The sequence below is a fragment of the Coenobita brevimanus genome, chromosome 65 (assembly GCF_032717465.1).
Source record: "Coenobita brevimanus isolate Jiangsu-jjx chromosome 65, ASM3271746v2, whole genome shotgun sequence".
Classification (NCBI taxonomy): Eukaryota; Metazoa; Arthropoda; class Malacostraca; order Decapoda; family Coenobitidae; genus Coenobita; species Coenobita brevimanus.
Window position 1 is genome coordinate 45,538,668 of NC_137018.1, and position 16,510 is coordinate 45,555,177.

General features: G+C 42.2%; 1 protein-coding gene across 1 annotated transcript in view; it reads right to left on the minus strand.

The window, feature by feature from the left end:
• The window catches only part of Cul5 (cullin 5), a 53,984-nt gene that overhangs the window by 37,033 nt on the left and 441 nt on the right, over positions 1 to 16,510 (minus strand). The window contains exons 2-5 of the mRNA XM_080276598.1: positions 16,168 to 16,377; positions 14,510 to 14,692; positions 10,642 to 10,842; positions 725 to 886 (exon numbers count right to left, since the gene is read on the minus strand). Coding sequence (XP_080132724.1) covers positions 725 to 886; positions 10,642 to 10,842; positions 14,510 to 14,692; positions 16,168 to 16,377 — 756 coding nt within the window. The remainder of the gene's footprint in view (positions 1 to 724; positions 887 to 10,641; positions 10,843 to 14,509; positions 14,693 to 16,167; positions 16,378 to 16,510) is intronic.

Sequence of the window (16,510 nt, forward strand, 5' to 3'; positions counted from 1 at the left end):
CATTTAAGTACTTGGATAGTGTGACAAGTAAGGATGGAAGTTTGGAAAATGAAGTGCTTGAAAGGGTACAACAAGGAAGAAGGGTTCCTGGTTCATTAAAAGCTGTGATAAGAAATAGGAGGTAAGCATGGAAGTAAAAAAGTCACTGCATGATAGTACTGTGATAACAACTAACGTATGGAAGTGAAGCCTGGACCTTGTTGGAAGGACGCAAGCCAAGAGTGAGGGGCAGTGGAAATGAGTTATTTGAGAGGAGCATGTGGAGTTACATGAAGAGACAGACTGACATATAAGGTGGCAAAGGAGCATTGTGGTGTGGATGTGGATGTGATAGAAAGCATTAGAAGATATACACTGAGGTGGTTTGGCCATGAAGTAATGATGGAGAACGAGAGACTAACAAGGAGAATGTATGTGGGTGAGGCAGAGGGGGGGAGAGAGAGGAGGAGGCTGAGGGTGAGATGGAGGGATGGAGTGGAGAGGTATATAACAGAAGGGGGTGTGACCCGGGAGGACGGAAGTGAAATGACGGAGGACAGGGTGACATGGAGGCAATTTGTTTGTGGCCACCCCATAAGGAATTAAGGCATCTGGCAACAGATAGATAGACAGACCTTATTCAAGGGCTGATTTTTCATTACAGCTCAGCATACAGGATAAGAGGTGGCAATTTTTGACCAAGTTAATGTGGCCAGAGAATAATTCCATATTGTTTCACCCTTACATTCTCAAGAGAGCCGCTGAACGACTCAAGGTACTTCTCCCCACGCTGTTCCTCCTCTCTCAGTTTGATCTCCGCATATTTCATGTAGTTCTGGACTCCATTGGCTTCTAGGTACTGGGGTGCTTTCACTCGGTAGAATGCCTTTGTTGCCTCTATGTATGCCTGTGGAGAGACATGGAAGACTATTACAAGTATTTACAGACTATCTGGCAAAACAGTCAATTGTCACAATACAATGTAATAACCACTATATTATCTCTCCTTGTTTTTCAGGACTTTACTTCATAACCTGCTGGGAAAAATTGTCTGAATAATGATGATGATAATAAGTAACCTCTATACACAAGTATCATGGACCGTACTTATAAATACTAAGGCCCAAATTCAAGGCAAAGGTTTAAACCTGGGATTCGAGGCTGGTTCAAACCAAGGATAGAGGTTTATTCAATCCCATATTATTATGGCCTAGGGTTTAGCCATATTCAAGCCACTGGACTGTATCACATACATCAAACCCGAGAAATCTGGGACTTAAACTTCGGACTGAAGCAAATATTCAAACATGCTGCTCTCAACCAATCAGCACTTGTTCTCAGCCCAACTGGGATTTGAACGTGGTGGGAAAACCAGCCTCTAAAAGAAAAGTTGCTCCCTGCCCAGTTATTGGATTAGTATGGAAAAAAAAAAATTTGTACATAATGAAATATCAGTAACACTTGTGAACAGAAAAATCCATGACATCGTGAATAATGCAGTAACGGTATGTTAGTAAGCTTTATTGAAATGCATGAACAATATACTTGCAGTTAATTACTTCTGTATTACCACTTCAGCTATCACTTCATCTGCCGTATGTGAATTTAATAATCGTACATCTCAACGTGAAAGTATCACTTGTTCATTAATGTGGTATGTGGAGGCAGTCACCATCCACTCACTCAATGAAGTGTTGCCTCATGGGTCTACACTGAGTGATAAGCCACATGGTTTCTTGTACCCAGGAAACCATTTACTCAGCTGGGTGGTAACCATATAATCGGGGTTTTTGGACAGGTTAAGTGTCCCCCAGATTCCCTTGTCTAAAATCGCTAAATTATGGCAAACGTTTCGGAAGGCCTCGGAGGGCCAAATACCTGCCCAAGGCCCCAACCAAATGGGCAGATTTGCATGGCCATGTGGAATGTGAGAGATGTGAATGAGGCGAACAAGAGGTTGGAAGTCATGAATGTGTTCAAAATGCAAGACATGCCGTGATGGCACTATGTGAAACTAAAGCCTTGTACACACCAAGATACAAAGTCTAGAGACAGTTGAACGACTATGTATCTAGACTGTTGCGAGACAATCCAGATACAAATGGGCAACAGTCCAAGGACACTGGAGACAAGGCAACTTTGTCTCTGGATTGTCTAGAGACTGTTGCGAGATGGTCACTAGACATTTCTGCTACTTTCTTGCTGGATTGTTGCTAGACAAACGAAAGAGAGTCCAGCGACTTTGTCGCGCGTCCGTGATTGAACCATCCACCACGGTGAATTTTGAAATAACAGTTTACAACCAACATTTGTCATATTAAACTCAAGTGATATTCCAGTCACTGGCAAAATGTACATATGAAGATATACATTTATGGATGAATATCTACCCGCTTCCCGTCCGATCAGCGAAGTTAAGCAACGTTGGGTCTGGTTAGTACCTGGATGGGTGACCGCCTGGGAACACCAGATGCTGTTGGCATCCCTACGTGTCAAGTGGGGTTGGTGGAGGATTAGTGCCCTTCCCTGTAAAACAGTTAACTCTAAGCCCTTGGCCACCCCATTTGGGATACATGGCATCTGGCAATGAATGAATATATATATATATATATATATATATATATGCAGGTGCGCAAACACTTGCACAAAGCGCAATTGTGCACCGTTGCGCTCTGGTGAGTATTGTTTGTGCATTGCGCACTGCACGAGACCATGCGCAATATTGCGTTTTCGCACATGAAAAGGCAGGTGCGCATCTGTCCTGTGGATTGCGCATTGAGCAATCCAAGGGACACGTGGTCTTGGGAGCTTCTCGTATGTCTGGGCAAGGGATGGGGGAGGCTCGAGCAGGTCGCGAGGGTTGTGGATTGCTGGGGGGAGGCGGGAGGGAAGAAGGGTAGTAGCATTTCTTAAAATGCTTCAACAGAGATAATGTATTTTAATATTTTTTAAATTATTATTATTAATAAATAACAATAAATTAAAAATACATTCTTTATTAAGAGTAGCATACGCAATTCCTTACACAAATCATTAACACATATTATTTCAATCAAATATCCACAGCCTAATAATTTATTTGGCTGTGGATAGTTGATTGAAATAATATGTTTTAATGATTTTTGTAAGGAATTACACATGCTATTGTATATCTCTACTGAATTATTAAATAAAATGTCTTGCGAAAATGCAGATAAAAGTAAAACTGGCAACATCACAACCTTTGTTTCCCTGTCCCTCCGCTCCGCAGTCCGTACCCCACTCACTCATCTGTTTGAACTTCCACAGGTGAAAAGGTTACTACATGACAGTATTGTGATGCCAACTCTAAGGTATGGAAGTGAAGCTCTGATCTAGTTGGAGGGACAGAAGTCAAGAGTGAGTGCAGTGGAAAAAAAATTGAGTTATTTGAGAGAAGCATGTGGAGTTACATGGAGTGACAGACTGACAAACGAGGAAGTGAAGGAACGTTGTGGTGTGGATGTGGATGTGGAGTTACATAAAGAGACAGACTGACAAATGAGGAAATGAAGGATGGTTGTGGTGTGGACGTGGATGTGATAGGAAGCGTTAGGAGAAACACACTGAGGTGGTTTGGCCATGTGGAGAGGATGGAGAGTGAGAGACTAATGAGAAGAGTGTATGTAAGTGAGGTGGAGGGGGAGACCAAGGATAAGATGAAGGGATGGAATGGAGAAGTATATGAGAGAGGGGTGTGTGAGCTGGGGGCAGAGCAGTGAAATGGCATGGGACAGGGTGACATGGAGGCAATTTGTTGCTTGTCTGTGGTCAGTGGCCACCCCTTACAGGATTAAGGCATCTGGCAATAGATAGATAGATAGAATACTAATAAAAAAAAGTATGCTAAATTATTTAAATAAACTTTCCTTCCTTCATTCTTTCCTCTTTCTTCTGCCTGCGGGTGACTTTACACTCCCTCTTGTGTCTTTCTTTCCTTCATTCTTTCCTCTTCCTTCTGCCCGTGGGTGACTCTACACTGAGTGACAAGCCAAATGGTTTCCTGTACACCATGAAACCATTTACTACGCTGGGTGGTAACCATATAACCAAATTTGGCTCCTGGTGGTTTAGTGGGTATTAAAGGTGCTCCAATCGGATTAAGCCGGTGAAGGTTTATATCCAAGGGATGGTTGGGGTTTATTGCTCACGTAATGCCACTCAGGGATGAGTGAGGCTGGTCACTCTCATCTCAAATGCCAGGACCAACTTTCCTAGCCCCGGGCTCCTACGCTCCTCGTGAGGCAACGTAGGATTAGATGATGGATGGATGGATGGATCAATATTTTACAGTAATTCCCACAAATATATCCAGATGGTTTGCACTTGCACTTTGTGACATTGCGCAAGCTAAATATTTGTCAGACTGTGCACTTGTGCTTGCACAAGGTAGTGAACTGTGGATTGCGCATTGTGCTTGCGCAAGGTCCTTCTTCGTTTGCACTGCCCACTACTGTATACATAAATATACAGTATATACATACAGGTTTATATATATATATATATATATATATATATATATATATATATATATACAGTAATCCCTCGCTATCCGATGCACTCTGTATACAATATTTTGCATATACAATCAATCTTCTTTAGTACCCTTGGCTCTCTATACGATTGCTCTGGCTCACACTTACGATCACATGAGCGCGGTCGGTCCAGCGTTCCTCAGCGCAAGTCTATAGGCATTAGTTTGGAATTGCTATCGCCACATCAAGGATGATGGTGCGGCCACCTATCAAAGCCAGCTTGGGCTACAAGTAGCTAATTCAGCTCCTTTGGAAGCCCTGCACTACTAAATTTTGAATTTAGTTACTTGCGACTTTTTGGGCTACTTTAAAAGTAAGTTGGGGTAACTTGGGCTACTAATGAGATGAAAGTCAAAGGTTGATTAGTGATTATGTATCATTTACAATATAGCCTAATATAATTACCTTTTGAAGACACAAAAAGATAATGAATTATAAATTATCATATCATCCCTCTTTAAATTTCTCGCACTGTTCCATTAATCCCTGATTGGCTATTTAATTTGAACTGAACGTGTGAGACTACCACCCCAGTCAGTCGTGTTTTCTTCATCCATGACTCGTGGATGCAGAAGCAAACCTTGATAATCTTCAGGTGCGAAGACGTGGTCGTGGAGACAACTTGAATAATTACAGTATTTAAATATATTTGGGAGACATGTTGTGTGCTGGAGGTGGGGCTGGAGCAAGCTCTGTGGCTAGGGTGAGAAGTGGTTGTAAGAAGTTCAGGGAGCTCTTGCCTCTTCTGACATTGAGAGGGCTCTCCCTACGTGCTAAGGGGTCTTTGTATGCAGCATGTGTTAGGAGTGTAATGCTGTATGGTAGTGAGACCTGGGCAGTAAAGGAGGAGGATATTCGCTGGCTCAGACGTACAGAAATGACAACGATTAGGTGGATGTGTAGTGCGTCCCTGCATACAAGGTCCGGGGGGACTGGGGTGGTTGGGGTTTATTGCTCATGTAATGCCACTCAGGGATGAGTGAGGCTGGTCACTCTCATCTTAATTGTCAGAACCAACTGCCTAGCCCCGGGCTCCTACGCTCCTCATGAGGCAACGTAGGACTGGATGATGGATGTATGTATGTATATATATATATATATATATATATATATATATATATATATATATATATATATGAATAACTGCCAAAACCAACAGTGGAATCACTAAAGCTAATAACTGTCATGACTGAACCATACGTACACACATAATTTTTCAGCACTGTAAGTAAAATGTGTAATTATACCATAATTATTATTAGGACAGACCCATGTACATACAGTATAAGCTTTCAATGATGATGTATAACTTTTATGCAAAATCAGAGTATATAATATACTCTGTAATTATTTAGGAGAGAACCATATACATATAATTATTCAATGTATGTACAACTGTTATGCATGAATAATGTAAAAATATGTGAATACTGACTCCTCAGAGCAAGAGGCGTGCATTCTTAAATGCGAACTAAAAAAAAAAAAAAACTCCGTCATCCGTTGCCAAATCCCTCCGCACCAAGCAACTTGTATCTTGTCTCCAACATCTAGTGGAAGAAGACATGATACAGCCGATATCTTGTCTCTGGACTGTCGTGTGACTGTCCAGCAACAGATTTAGACTTTCCTGAGACAGTCGCGCAACAGTCTAGTGACACTGTCGCGCGACTTTTGCTAGATAAAGTATCTTGGTGTATACGTGACCCAGAGACAGTGTCTAGCGATTGCTGCGAGACAAATTTAGAATTTTCTAAGACAGATGCGAGACAGTCCAGAGACCATGTTGCGCGACTTTGTATTTGGGGTGTACGAGGCTTAAGATGCAAGGGTGTGAAGTGGAGGAGTGGGAGGGTGAAAAGTGTGTAAAGTACGGCATGAACTGGCAAGGAAGATGCAAGGAAGGACTTGCTTTGTTGAAAATGAAGTATGGCAGAGTGGAATGAGAGATTCCAAATGTGTCAGCTCGAGATATATGTATGTTAAGTTCAAGTTTGAGAAAGTGAAAGTAGCTGTGATTGTAGCGTATGCACTGTGTGATGACAGGAATGAGAGAACAACAAGTAGTAGTAGTAGTAGTTGTTCCCTAGGCAGTCTGGCCGAACAGCCCCGAGTCCCTTAGGAAGGCCATGACCGAGACCGGGCTTTCCCACAGAGCTCTCAAAGAGTGTATGTTGTGTTGTTGGCGTAGGAGATTGTGTGCAATGCAGTCTCCCATAATGTGCTTAATAGTATGGGGTGTTGTGGCATCTTCGCCGTGGGTCTACCCCCCAGAGGCTGTCGAAGAGAAGAGGAGGACAGCATGGGGGCCAAACCACCGCAAACCCCCCCGGCCACTCACGGGGCTCGAGTACCTGGGAGAACGACAAGTTTGGGGATGAGCTGAATGAAGTGGTAGGAGAAATGCCCAGTAGTTATGAAGTGTTTGTAATGGACAACATGAATGGGAGAGTAGGGACTGGTCCTGTGAATGATACATTGTAAAGGGTAATAATGGAGTACCAGGAGAGAATGATAATGGGAAGCGACTGATGGACATGTGTCAGGAATGGAGGCTGTGCATTTGTAGTTCTCATTTCAAACACAAAGCTCTGACTGATTATGTGCTCGTAGAGCAATCAATATTGGGTAGTGCTACTGATAGGAGGGCAGTAAGAGGACAACGTGGAGGTTTGTCAGATCATGTTATTGTGGTATGCAAGATCAAGCTGAGAGGAGTGAGATGGACCAAGAGAGAGAGGTGCAGCAGGGAGAAAAATTAAAAGTCGAGAAGCTGAGGATCAAAGAAATGACAGATGAATACAGGGCAAAAGTAGGGGAGGAATTAGAATCAGTGAGGTGGAATGAAATGGATCAGGACAGCCTGTGGAATACGTATAGGGACTGCTTAGTCAGGATTGCAAAAGTGTGTGGTGTGGCAAGAGTAACAACAAAGAAGAAAGGTATGGCATGGTGGAATGAAAAGGCTAAGAGAGCAGTGGAGGAAAAGAGGAAGAATTGGCTAGAATGGACATACGACATGAGTTCAGTTGAAATAAGAACTAAATATACTGTAAGCAAGAAGTACGTAAAGAGACTACTGAAGATGAAAGAGGAGGAGGTAAATAATGATCTAGGGAGAAAAATGAATGCAAATTACTTTGAAAATAGGAAGTTATTCTTGAAAGGGGTGCGGAAATAAAGAAATGACAGTGGAAAGAAATGTGAAAGTGTGAAGAACTAAATATTCTGTGGGCAAGAAGCACTGAAAGAGACTACTGAAGAGGAAAATGAAGGAGGTAAATACTGATCTACAAAGAAAAATTAATGCAAATTACTCTGGAAACAGGAAGTTATTCTTGAAAGAGGTGTGGAAATGTAGAAGTGACAGTGGAAAGAAATGTGAAAGTATGAAGGATGTTAGTAGTTGATTATTAACCCATAGGGATGAAGTAAGGACTAGATGGAAAGAATATTTTGAAAGTCTGATGAATGGGAATGAAGACAGCAAAGCAACAGTTAACATGACTGGTTTTGGGGGTGTACAGAGAAGGAATGCAGTGCTAGGAAACGTGACACTCGCAGAGGTGAAGAACGCTGTGAAAAAGATGAAAAATGGGAAAGCAGCTGGGGTTGATGAGGTGAATGCAGAGATGATTAAGTGTAATGGGGAGGAGTGGAATGAAGTGCTTGTTGGAGATATGTAAGAAGGCACAGTTTCAGTCACATAAGTGAGTGAAACTGTTCCAGCAGAGTATAAAAGGTAGTTATTGTACCATCCATCCATCATCAAATCCTATGTTGCTCCATGAGATGCGAAGGAGACTGGGGCTAGGCAAGTTGGTCCTGACATTTAAGTTGACAGTGACAAGCTTCACTCATCCCTGAGTGGCATTACGTGTGCAATAAACCCCAACTACCCCTTGGATATAAACCTGAACTGGCTCAATCTGACTGGAGCACCTTAATTACTCACTAAACCACCAATCGCAATAATTTGGTTATATGGTTGCCACCCAGTGTAGCAAATGGTTTCCTGGTGTACAGTAAACAATTTGGCTTGTCATTCAGTGTAGAGCCATCCACAGGCAGAGGGAAAAGGAAAGAATGAAGGAAAGAAAGACAGAAGAGGAAGGAAGGAAGACAGGAAAGGGCAGACACCCATATCAGAACTACATCAAGTGGGTGGATGGTGAGCACCCCCATCTACCACACAGTGATTGTACCCCTGTACAGAAATAAAGGTGAGCGAAGTGAGCGCAAGAGTTATTGTGGCATAAGTCTACTGAGTGTTGTAGGGAAGGTATATGGAAGAATTATTATAGATAAAGCAAGAGAGATGTCAGGAGTCCTAGTAAGTAATGAACAGGGTGGCTTCAGGAGTGGGAAAGGATGTGTGGATCAAATATTTACTGTGAGACAGAAAGTGAAGAAGATGTGTAAGAAGGAAAATAGGGTGTTTATGGCATTTATGGATCTGGCAAAAGCAAACAACAGAGTAGACAGAGAAGGATTGTGGAAGGTTCTGCTCATGTACAGTGTAGATGGTAAGCTGCTAGGTGCCATCAAGTTTTTATGATGGTGGTGAGGCAAGTGTAAGGGTAAATGGGCATCTAAGTTAAAGGTTCATGATCAATGTAGGCAATGTAGGCATGTGTGACGTCCCCATGATTGTTCAATACGTAAATATGGATGCGATGAAGAGAGAAGTAAAAACATGAATAACAGAGAGAGGGATGGGAATGGTAATGAATGGTGATGGATGGAATATCTCAAATTCGTTGTATGCTGATGATGCAGTGCTACTTGTAAATACTGGACAAGAGCTTGGTAGACTAGCGCAGAGTTATGCAGTTGTCTGTGAGTGTTGTGTTTTGAGAGTAAATGTAGAAAAAGGTAAAGTGATGGTTATTGCGAGAGAAGGTGACTCTCAGTGTGATGTTACAGTCAATGGAGAGAGACTGGAATTGATGAGAGTCCAAATACCTGGGTAGTGTGGTAAAAAAAAAAAAAAGAGAGGAAAATGTGCAAAAGAAGTGGAAATAGAGTGACACATGAAAGGAGAGTAGCTGGTGCAATGAAGGCCTTGATAAGAAACTGAGGCTTGAGTGCTGCAGCTGTGTGAGGCTTACATGAAGGAGTGTTAGTGCCAACAGTAACACAGGGAAGTGAGACTATGGTATGGCATGAAAATGAAAAGTCTTGAGTGGGAGCTGTGGCAATGGGAACGCTGAGGAATGTATGTGGAGTACAGAGAGTGGATAGGGTACGGAATAATGTGATTCGTGAAGGATGCAGTGAGGAAGTCTGTGGACATCAGAATTGAAGAGAGTGTACTGAGATGGTTTGATCATGTGGAGAGAATGGATGACAATAGAGTGGTGAAAAAGGTATATCTGGGTGAATGTGAAGGAGGGAGGAAGCAAGGTAGGCCAAGAAGAAGCTGGAGGGATATGGTGGATGAGTGTATGAGGATGGGAGGTATGGAAGTTGGCGAGGTTGAAGGACTGACAAGAGACCAAGCTGGATGGATGAATTTTGTGTGGAGAAGTGCATAACCAGGGATCTGGCACCCCTTTTAACTTGACAGCATTCGGACTGGCTCTATCATATAGGTATATGTGAAGCTACAGAACATGGAAAAAATTATTTTGGCCTCTCTGATGGAGCCAGGATTTTCAAGCGACTGAATAATGAGTGAATGGAAGCATGGCCCATTGAACTGGGCAAACTCTGGCTGGATGTTGCAACTTCTCACCCTGCCCTAGGATAGGCTACCCAACTTGTTATGGATAAAGATATGGATAGCTGCTAATACAGTACAGTAATTTTTCCAAATAAAAAATGGCAAAACAGATAGCCAAGCTTTGCACAATAGCACACCTTGGATACACATCACTGGTTGGAATACTGCCACTGCAAAACTGGCATTAGACAATACCAAATACCTAACTAGACTCAGAGCAAGAGAAGGGTTAAGAAAAGCAATGCTGAAGCTTAACATGTCAATACTTACTGCTACAATGAAAAGAAAAATGAAAACAAATAAATCCTACACCAGCCAACTCACATATAATGCATGAAAACACATCCATACACTTGTAATTTTTAAAGAAAAGGAACTCTCACTCACCTTCTCAAAGTTATCACGATAAATCTGCAACTTGTCAACAGAATTTGAACACAGGTTTACATAAGACTCCCTCACTCCTATGACTAATTGGGAATCAAAAGCCTCCCCATTACGCTCAGCATGAACTAGCTTCATAGCAGAGTCCTGAAGGCGTTGCTTGATATTACTGAAGATACTTGCATTCCAGCTGTCTAACATTAGCTGTGGGGTGAAGGTAATAGTGGCTATTAACCCATTTTACATGCTTTAACCTCTTGTACACAGGTGACATCCTTTAGTTTACTCTTGCCTACCAGCCCACTTTATTTACCTTAATTAAAGTCTCTCACATCAAAAGGCTTTATTATTGTTATATATAACCCTCCAGATCAAAAAATCTGACCCAAAATGAATAAAACACTGTAGTTAAAAAGATAAAGAACTAAATTAAATACATCCCCAGGCTCAAAGGGAAAATTTAAAGAAGTTACCGGGTATTCTTCCTGTACTTTACATTCTGCAACATATAACAATACTTTAAAATATTGTACAAAAAAACCCTGTCTGAAAACCTGTAATTTTACTGTCCCCCCAAAAAGTGAATAACCTGTACTAGCTGTGGTAAAATGCTGAATTCTCTGTGCTACAGTACTAAGAATTATAGTACCAGAAAGAATGAAACTGTTCCAGCTAATATTCACTGAATCTAAATGTAATTATGTTCTTTTGCAAAAACAGTACTGTTGTGGCATATTAGGGCATACCAGTACTGTATATGGACATTGATGAGAAAATACAATCAATGCTTAAGGGTGGTATACATCCACTTTTTGTTTAAACACTTCACTTCATTTTTTTATTAATTCTTGTTGCTACAATGTTATTCTGTTCAGTTTAGGAGAGCCCAATGGTAATGAGAGCAGTATCTAGCCCCTTTAATCCAAAAAAGTTTCTCCTAAGCTGCATAAGATAATTTGAAGGGGTTAATATCAGTTGCAAGATATACAGTAACATTAACTACGTACCATGTGTTACATTTTGTTACCTCCATAAATGGTGACTGGGCATGAGTCAGGCATAAGTCACTGTACATAATGTTAGCTTTCTCTTAAACATTTTTTCTTCCCTTCTTTCACATCATTCATCACATTTACCCCTTTGGTACAATGTTTTCTTTTTTTATATTAGCCTTAGTTATGGTGACTAGGTTTATTGCAGCAAAAGGTGGAACATTGTCACGTGTGTATGTATATATAGACACATATATGTATATATAGACACATATATATATATATATATATATATATATATATATATATATATATATATATATATATCCATCATACAGGGCAAAGTCTGAGTCACAGAGACAATTACTTGATAACCTAAATCATGGGGAAAGGAAAAATATGATATTTAGGGTGGCAGGTCAAGTGAAGAGGGATAATCAGGATATTATGGGTGAGCAGTGTGTGAAGAATGATGAAGGAAGGGTAGTGGTGAACAGTGAGGATATTAAAGATGCATGGAGACAGCATTATAACCGTTTGTTGAATGAGGAGTTTGACTGGGACAGGGAAGGTTTGGAGCCAACAGATCCAGTGTCTGGCCATTGGCCTTTGATTGATACTGCTACTGTGAGTGAGGCAATAGGCAGGATGAGGGTGGGGAAGGCAGCAGGTGTGTCTGGGTTGACTGCTGAAATGTTGAAGGCCTCAGGCGATATAGGGGCAAGTTTAGTCACTGACCTGATAAATAGGATTATTTATGAGTGTGTTGTCCCAGATGATTGGCTGAAGAGTGTAATTGTAAATGTGTATAAAGGGAAGGGTGATGCCCTGACAAGAGGAAATTATAGAGGCATAAAGCTTTTAGATCAGATAATGAAGGTAATGGAGAGAGTTTTAGAAGGTATGATTAGAGAAACAGTGAATATTGATGAGATGCAGTTTGGGTTTATGCCAGGTAAGGGAACCACTGATGCTATATTCATTGTTCGTCAGCTTCAGGAAAAATATATTGGTAGGAGAAGGGATCTTTATTTTGTTTTTGTTGATTTGGAAAAGGCCTTTGACAGAGTCCCTAGAGAGGTGGTGAAGTGGGCAATGAGAAAGCTTGCCTTGGAGGAGTGGCTGGTTAGGATGGTTATGGCTATGTATGTGGGTGCTCACACCCAGGTAAGAGTGAATGGAGATTTGAGTGATGAGTTTTCCGTGAATGCTGGTGTGCACCAGGGGTCAGTCTTGAGTTCCGAGTTGTTTATCATGGTACTTGAAGTCCTTTCACGTGACTTTAGAAACGGACTCCCGTGGGAGTTATTGTATGCTGATGATTTGGTGTTGATTGCAGAGAACGAAAGGGAGGCGGAGGAAAGGTTTAGGAAGTGAAGAGATGGTATGGGGCACAAGGGTTTAAGGGTAAATGCACATAAAACAAAAGTGATGATATCTAGGGTTGGTGGCGGTACTGTCAAAGACGAGGGAGAGTGGCCATGTGCAGTTTGCCACAAGGGCGTGGGAAGTAATTCCATCTTGTGCAGTGTGTGTGATAAATGGGTGCATAAGAGATGTAGTGGTATCAGAGGTAGACTGCGAGATAATGCTGATTTTATGTGTACGGCGTGTCGGGGTGAGCAGGTGGAGATTGTCAGACGTGAAAGGATTGAACTTGCTGGTGAATCTCTTGAGTGTGTGGAAGAGTTTTGTTATTTGGGAGACATGTTGTGTGCTGGAGGTGGGGCTGGAGCTAGCTCTGTGGCTAGGGTGAGAAGTGGTTGGAAGAAGTTCAGGGAGCTCTTGCCTCTCCTGACATTGAGAGGACTCTCCCTACGTACTAAGGGGTCTTTGTATGCAGCATGTGTTAGGAGTGTAACGCTGTATGGTAGTGAGACCTGGGCAGTGAAGGAGGAAGATATTCGCCGGCTCAGACGTAAAGAAATGACAATGATTAGGTGGATGTGCAGTGCGTCCCTGCGTCCAAGGCCTGGAGGGGCTGGGTTTACGATGGAAGAGTTGAGAGATAGGATGGGACTGGAGTGTATTGATGTTGTGATGAGGAGAGGTAGATTGAGATGGTTTGGACATGTGGAGAGGATGGGGGATGATAATTGGGTGAGGAAGGTGAGAAGTGTTAATATTGGGGGTGGGGTTATGAGGGGCAGACCGAGACAGACATGGGACGAGGTCATTAAGTGTGACCACAGGGTTAAGGGACTGAACAGGGGATTAATCCCCGAGCTAGACCTCATCAGATCATATAGCCCTACTAGGGTTACAGGAGAGCGCTACCCCTCCCAGCATGGCAGCCACCGGGCGGGGGGCGAACTCGCAACCTCACGATTACAAGCCTGACACCCTACCACCGAGCTACCGCGCTCCCCAAGGGACTGAACAGGGAGGCTGCAATGGATCGTGTAGCATGGAGAGCCACCAATAAGTGACCAAGGCCAACACATGCAAGCATGGTGGAGCCTTTAAAAACGAAACGAACGATAGCTTATGAAAAATGACTGCCATGATTAAGTGACTTTGGATAGGGGAATCTGGGTACACTTGACCCTGCCAGATTTGGGGTGTCTGGACATTGCAACTCCTCACCCTGCCCTAGGGTGGGAAAGGAGGTCCAGATGATGATGATGATGATGATGATGATAGCTTATGAGATCCCTCTTGCAGTGATGGAGTTATAAACATTCTCCGTTAAATGCTGGAAGAAGTATATTTTACAACTATGTATATTCAGGATCTTCTAGCATACCATACAACAAAGGAGAGGTTTCAAGTACCCAATCTCAGTTCTTGTTTACTCATCTCTCAACACACATGCAATAACCTGTGTGGGCAGAATTCCTTATCTCTAGCTTCAAGCAAAGAAAGGAAACATAACATACCTTTCTAACAATAGAATCATCATTGTGAACTTTCTTTGAGACGGAAGTGGTGGTCTTGCCAGCAAGGGCTGACTCCAGTTGATTAAAGGGCAGTGGGAGATAGTTGCACTGCTGGAAGAACTTGCGCCACTCACTGATGTATGCCTTTAGGAGAGCCTGATCTTCATGCTGATCCAAAACACGCTGACAGAAAATATATGTATTTTTCTGTTATTTCAAAACTGATATACTTGTCATGTACAACATTTCATTACCATCCTACTCTTAGTTTCCACTTATAAATGGGGAAAGGGGATGAAATCTAGGAAACGGAAAACACAAACATGGGAGAACTATAGAAAATGGCCAATCAAATGTGCCACAGCATTCACTTAATCACTTAAAGTTTTCAAGACCACTGTTGCATCACAACCATGTGGTTAAATTGATTCTAGTCAGCCATGCAACAACTGGCAGGCAATGCCATTCTACCATCTGCCACATAAAATGCAGAAAATACCATAGCCCTTAACTTGTGTACTTGCATCCATACTTCATTAATACACTTCCTTCCAAAATTTTTTGTTTCTTCTTCCATACCTGTTCGCTTAGATGGCTAATCGACACATCAAACCATCTTCTAAGCCTTCTATACATCCATCAACCCTCAAACTCATGCACAAATACCTTCTTCACCACTAGTCATAACTATTTTATGATTGCACTCTCTTCTACACTTTCGTTAATCCACCTCTTTACCCCACATCATTCATGTTCAATAAAATTCTTATTATATCCAACCTACAAAACTGGCTATACTTTGACGTTCATTTCACTGTTCTCACTCTTGGCTGTCTAAACATGAGCCATCAATGTATCAAACCCTTATACTATGAAGCTATTCTTTTGCAGTCTCTATACTGGTACATTGTACTAAGTTTTATATTCCACATGCAAGACCCCACAGCACTGGTTGCTTTCCTTCTTTAAACCACTCTATTTCCTTCTCCCAATTTCCTTTCTTTTCTGTATGAAGGGCTGCTTCAACCTACCTTATTCCTTATTTTTCAACATGTGGTAGGTGGGAGCACTCACCATCCACTCACTTGATGTAGTGCTGCTCTCGGGTGTCTGCCCTTTCCTCTCCTCCCTCTTTTCCTTCCATCCTCTTCTGTCTTTCTTTACTTCATGCTTTCCTCGTCCTTCTGCCTACAGGTGACTTTACACTTCCTCTTTTGTCTGTCTTTCCTTCATTCTCTCCTGTTCCTTCTGCCCTTGGATGACTCTACACTGAGTGACAAGCTGAATGGTTTCCTGTACACCAGGAAACCATTTACTATGCTGGATGGTAACCATATAACCAAATTATGATGCCTAGTGGTTTAGTGGGTAATTAAGGCGCTCCAATCGGACTGAACCGGTGAAGGTTTATATCCAAGGGGTGGCTGGGGTTATTGCTCACATAATACCACTTAGGGATGAGTGAAGTTGGTCACTCTCATTTTAAATGTCAGGACCAACTTGCCTAGCCCCAGACTCCTACGCTCCTCATGGGGCAACGTAGGATTGGATGATGGATGGATGGATGGACACTTTCCGTCACACAGTTAGCCTACTTATATTTCTGCTGATTCACACGGAAATTTCACTTTAAATGATATGGTACCCATCCTACTCACTGCCTGGGCATGGGTGATGAAATCAAGTATGTCATCTTGTAAGGCTTTCTGGACCTTGGGTGGCCCTTTCTCATCCCAAAGGCAAACTTTGTGCACTGCCCAGAAGAGGTCCTGCCATTCAGCCCGGCTGACACACTCCTGTCGAAGAAGCTTCAAGACTGTCGGCCGCATTGCAGGCCATTTTTCCTCAAAGGTGACGGTGCCTTTATCCTAAAAGAGAAGATCATGATGTACTTTAGTGTGTCACAAACTGTACAAACATCATGAAATTACTACCAAAAAATGGAAAAATCACAAAGCATATTAACGAAAAAGAAACATAGCTCTATTAATAACGAGGCCG